The 6,000-nt window shown below is 39.5% G+C and overlaps 1 protein-coding gene across 8 annotated transcripts in view; it reads right to left on the reverse strand.

Annotated features, from left to right (window-relative positions):
* Window positions 1–6,000, reverse strand: part of GREB1L (GREB1 like retinoic acid receptor coactivator) — a 268,425-nt gene that overhangs the window by 43,894 nt on the left and 218,531 nt on the right. For all 8 annotated transcript variants that reach the window (XM_032421407.1, XM_032421404.1, XM_032421406.1 and 5 more), the window contains one exon: window positions 3,950–4,142. In XM_032421407.1, the coding sequence (XP_032277298.1) occupies window positions 3,950–4,142 (193 nt within the window). The remainder of the gene's footprint in view (window positions 1–3,949; window positions 4,143–6,000) is intronic.

Raw genomic sequence — 6,000 nt, forward strand, 5'->3', positions numbered from 1 at the left:
AAGGTTTTCAACTAACTTTGCCCAGATCCATCAGAGGAATCACTATCTATTGCTACATAATAGCCTTATGAAATGTATTTTCTTAAATCACAGGCCTTGAAAATTGAAGTTACTCCTTGATCTGTGGGCTACAGAATGGGTGTTGTGTTAGCAGGCATGAAAACCACATTCACCTCATTGTACATCTCCATCAGAGCTCTTGGGTGACCAGGTGCTTTGTCAATACTATTTAGTTCACGTTCTTACATGGATGTGGCATTGTGCCACAATGCTAAATCTACTAATGTGTTTACAATAGTAACATCAAAGATCAATGATCATAGATCACCATAATAATAATGAAAAAGTTTGAAATATTGTGAGAATTACCAAACTGTGACACAGAGACATGAAGTGAGCAGTGCTGTTGGAAAAATGGTGCCAACAGACTTGCTTCACACAGGGTTGCCATAAATCTTCAGTCTGTAAAAAATGAAATATCTGCAAAGTGCAATAAAGAAAAACACAATAAAATGAGGTATGCCTACATACATATTGCAAAATGATCACCAGAGTAAGTCCCTCAGCCCATACATTATACTTTTTTTTCTGGTGATGTGAACTTGTAAGATCTACTCTCTTAGCAACTTTCAAATATGCCATACAATATTAACTATAATCACCATGCTGTACATGACATCCTCAGGACTTATTAATTTTATAACTGGAAGTTTGTACCTTTTGATCCCATTCATCCATTTCACCCATCCCACTCCTGCCTTTGGTAACCACCAAACTGTTTTCTCTATGTATATGTTATTCTACTTTCATTAACAGTAACTTTAATTTGTACTTTGCTTTCTCCTTTAAACAGTCAGTTCTCTCTGTGTGTTCTTGGGAAGATCTAACAGTAGCCCACAAGTGCTCAGTATTTTTTGAATTGAATTACTCTGCTTTTCTCAATTTTTCCTTTTTGAGGACATTGGTCTCAGGATAATGAAAGGAGGCTAATGGTTAGGATTCTTCCTTAATGTGTAAGGGTGTTGTTATAAATTAGATTCAAAGTTTTTATCTTTTTTCTATGCTGATCTCAATTTCATAGTGATGATTTTTTTTTAAAGATTTTATTTTTATTTATTTGACAGAGAGAGACACAGTGAGAGAAGGAACACAAGCAGGGAGAGTGGGAGAGGGAGAAGCAGGCTTCCCGCCAAGCAGGGAGCCCGATGTGGGGCTCGATCCCAGGACCCTGGGATCATGACCTGAGCCGAAGGCAGATGCTTAACAACTGAGCCACTCAGGTGCCCCGCATAGTGATGATTTTTTTAAAAAAACCTTAATTAGAGTATAATAATTCTCCACCCCTCAATTATTTTGATTAAATCCTGGGTATCAAATCTTTAATTCATAAATACTTCACTAGATGCCTCTGAAATAAGAACGCTTTAAAAAATATAACCATAGTACCATTATTATGCCTAAAAAAGTAACCATAATCATAGGAATGACTTTTTAAAAAAGATTTTATTTATTTATTTTAGAAAGAGAGAGAGTGAGCAGGAGTGGGTGGAGGGGCAGAGGGAGAGAGAGAGAGAGAATCTCAAGCAGACTCCATGCTGAGTGTGGAGCCTGATGTGGGGCTCGATCTCACAACCTGAGATCATGACGTGATTATCAAGAGTCAGATGCTCAACCAACTGAGCCATCCAGGCGCCTAGGAATGACTTCTAAGGAAAATTATCTTAAGCATATTTCCCTATTATTTCATGTCAGGAGAAGGTAAAGGGCAGAAGCTATGAGTCCTTCCTATCACTGGTGTGATCCCTTCTGGAAAAGACTACACCAACAAGGTAAATTAGGATGGTTCTCTTTCCCCCCAACAATATTTTGAAAGCTAACATTTAATAGGAAAACTGTTGGCTTAAAAAACAAATTTTCCTGGGGCGCCTGGGTGGCTCAGTCGTTAAGTGTCTGCCTTCGGCTCAGGTCATGATCTCAGGGTCCTGGGATCGAGCCCATCGGGCTCCCTGCTCGGTGGGAAGCCTGCTTCTTCCTCTCCCACTCCCCCTGCTTGTGTTCCCTCTCTTGCTGTGTCTCTGTCAAATAAATAAAAATCTTTAAAAAAACAAAAAACAAATTTTCCCTTCGTAAGTTCTATTGGCAATCCCATTCCATGTCAGGGCAACTACTTGGGTAGCCTTCAGGTGCACCCTACACTTTAGAGGCAAAGGAATCGAGCTAGCCTCTTAATCTCACCTGTAATTTGACATCCAACTGACGAAGATGGCATAGAGAAGATACTAACAAAGTGAGAGCTCAAAGCAATCTCTATGTGCTAGCGAACACACTGAGACAGTTCTCACAAGGGAGGCATGGTTGATGCCAACATGATTCAGTGACCTGAGCTTGCTTGACTGCAAAGAGCAAACCAATACTCAAAAATAAGAGCTACAGGTCAGGGAAAACTTACGTACTTCGTAACAGAATGAAATGCACCGGGTTGATAAATGAATAAATGTCATTCTTTTTTAAAAAAAGATTTTATTTATTTATTTGACAGACAGTGAGAGAGGGAACACAAGCAAGGGGAGCAGCAGAGGGAGGGGGAGAAGCAGGCTCCCCACCGAGCAGGGAGCCCAATGCGGGGCTGGATCCCAGGACCCCGGGATCATGACCTGAGCCGAAGGCAAATGCTTAACGACTGAGCCACCCAGGCGTCCCTAAATGTTATTCTTATGTAAGACACATCTGGCATCTTTTACTTAAACATGTTTATTTAAAAATATCCATTATGTTCAATATTTTTAAACAAAGAATCCATTACTTAATGGCTAATCTTCATTGTTTTTTATGAAACACTTATTTCTTTTCTTGGATAGTGTATTTATCATACACTGTATAGGTTATGGAAAATATTTTCCAGGTGTTAGGGGTTGGAGCCAAAAAAACATACAGTCCTGAATATGTACAACTTTGAGATGGCTGCTCTTAACACATTAAGTGCTATTTCTGAGTAATTTAAAATAACAGTATCATAATCCCCTGTTTCTTTTTTTTTTTTAAAGATTTTATTTATTTATTTGAGAGAGAGAATGAGACAGAGAGAGAGAGCATGAGAGGGGGGAGGATCAGAGGGAGAAGCAGACTCCCTGCTGAGCAGTGAGTCCGATGGAGGACTCCATCCCGGGACTCCAGGATCATGACCTGAGCCGAAGGCAGTCGCTTAACCAACTGAGCCACCCAGGCGCCCCAATCCCCTGTTTCAACCAGAAGACTGAGAACTGATTACAAGAAAAAAATCCAGTTGCTGGGAGAACATGAGCATAACTTACAGTCATAGATCAGTAAGACTGAAACGTGACAGAGGAGCCATTCAAAAGGACAATAAAATTTCCACATTTCAGATTGATATTAATCATTTATTTTATTAAGATTTTATTTATTTATTTGAGAGAGAGAGAGAGAGACAGAGATAGGGAGAGAGAGCATGAGGGGGAGGAGAGGGGAGAAGCAGCTCCCTGCCGAGCAGGGAGCCCCACAGGGGTGGGGGTGGGGCTCAATCCCAGGACCCTGGGATCGAGACCTGAGCCAAAGGCAGATGCTCAACTGACTGAGCCACCCAGGCACCCCTGAAATTAATCATTTAAAGGCATAAAGACAGTCCAAGCTATTGGTGGCCATATAAGATAATATCACATTTTTGGGGGGAAAACTATATAGGATGGATAATTTTGTATCTGCATGATAACCTAAAAAAAGAACATAATCAGATTTATACAGGACACTACTCACAATTTTTTAGTCTTATAATAATTATAATTATATGGAACTTTTGGCAGATAAAGCTTTATGTTAAATTTTTGAAGTCATGTGTTATTTTACAAAGCGATGACCATATTTTATTATAAGATTCTGCTCCCTGGGGAACTGAGAACATGACTGTGTATCAGAGAGCAGAAGAGAGACTCACCATGTTGTCCAGCTGTATCCAGTGAACCTCATTGCTGGAGCTGATTCGAGACTGTTGGGTCTGTAGTGTGTACGGGAAGGAGCTAACCTGGAGCACCAGCAGATTGAAAGCTTCCAGGACTTCTCTGCAGTTAATGACTCTGTCAGCCAATCCATGACTGGGTTCACCATGTGACAAAGAACCCGAAATGACACTGTGTAGAAATATTGAAAGTCACATTAATACCTCCTAATTTAAAGGATCAGATACTGAAGCAGACACCAAAATGGAGATAATGTTTTCATTTTTATTTTTCTAGTCCTTTTTAATTGGGAGCAGGATTAGAGGCAACCAACGTTTAATTTGAAAGAGCAATAATTACACTCCTTCTTACCACTTTCAGACAGATCTCAAAGATTTTTTTTTTTCCTGTTTCAGTCTGTCTCTGATATACCTCAAAGTGTAACTCAGTTCTACAGGCCAAGGATACCTACATCTGTAGCTGAGATGGATCACTTTGGTCTGAAAGCTCATCTGAATGAGTTTCTCCATCAAAACATGATGCTTATAACTGTGCAACGATTGGTACCCCAGAGAGGCCCCCAAACTGTGAGGGATCCCCCTGTGTTAATGTCACTCTCCTTCCTCCCTTGAGCATGTTATACTATGGGGAGGTTACATAGGGGCCACTTAACCCCTCCCTCCTCATGACCCAAATTTTTATGCCTGAATCATTTTCAGTTCTGTTCAATTTGGATGTACCAGGTTGCTATGCAGCCTCAAAACCACATATTTTTTTTTTTTTTTTGTCAAAGAAATAATCTCAGTACCCTGGGGAATTAAATATAGAGTGATATACATTCTATATACATCCTCAGAGCTATTACCCCAAACTTTCAAAGATGAGGTATATCAGGTCACTGAGCTATTTTTGCTCATAGAACAAAAGGAGTAACTGAAGAGCATCTGGGCAAAATTCTTTTCTATTTCTTTTTTTCTTTCTTTTCTTTCTTTCTTTCTTTCTCTTTCTTCCTTCCTTCCTTCCTTTCCCTTTCTTTCTTTCTTTCTTTCTCTTTCTTCCTTCCTTCCTTCCTTTCCCTTTCTTTCTTTTTCTTTCTTTCTTTCTTTCTTTCTTTCTTTCTTTCTTTCTTTCTTTCTTTCTTTTTCTTTCTTTCTCTCTCTCTCTCTCTCTCTCTCTCTCTCTTTCTTTCTTTCTTTCTTTCAAATCTAACATGCTATGCAAGATCTTATTTACACCTACATATGGATTTAGAGTTCAGATTGTGGAGTGCCAAACACATTCTGGCTTTTGAACAAGCACTTTTGCAATTCTGCTATTTCTACAATAGACCCCAAATCTTTCATATTCTTAATCTCAGTGTGTCCTGAAGAAAGCAAAATCTATGAACACCTGATGATGCCCGAACTTGCCTTTTTAACCCATAAGATCAAAGATACACCTTAACAGATAATTACTATAATTTGGTCTGGGAGCAAAACTGGCTCCATCATGCCACATTTACTAATTTACTATTCTTTCACTGTTAGCCCACCTGAGAAATAGGATATTCTCTTGTTTAAACTGGTAAATTGGGGAAGGTTTCAGATTTGCTCTCAGATCTTTTAAAAAAACATTTTTTTTAGAGTTTATTTATTATTTTTAGTAATCTCTATACCCAATGTGGGGCTCAAACTCACAACATCAAGACCAAGAGTCACATGCTCCTCCTGACTGAGCCAGCCAGGTGCCCCTGCTCTCAGATCTTTAAATGGCATCTTTACTACTGTTAAAGGTATGCAGGTAGAGAGAAAGACAAGGAAGAGGAGCAACAGCAGAAGAGGAAAGAAAAGAGGAAGGGGGAAAAAAGGGAAAAGAACTGGGGAGGAAGAAGGGTGGGGAAAAGAAAGCACATGGCCCTTCTGGAAGCTCATGAACCTCAACCTTCCTGCTGTTGTCCTTTCTCTGAGGCAGCTAGTTCTGCAATACCCTGAAGACAGCTTTTTAACAGGGGTTCCTTCTTTCTTTTTCTTTCTTTCTTTCTTTCTTTCTTTCTTTCTTTCTTTCTTTCTTT

The sequence above is a fragment of the Phoca vitulina genome, unplaced genomic scaffold, assembly GCF_004348235.1.
Source record: "Phoca vitulina isolate PV1807 unplaced genomic scaffold, GSC_HSeal_1.0 scaffold24, whole genome shotgun sequence".
Lineage (NCBI taxonomy): Eukaryota > Metazoa > Chordata > Mammalia > Carnivora > Phocidae > Phoca > Phoca vitulina.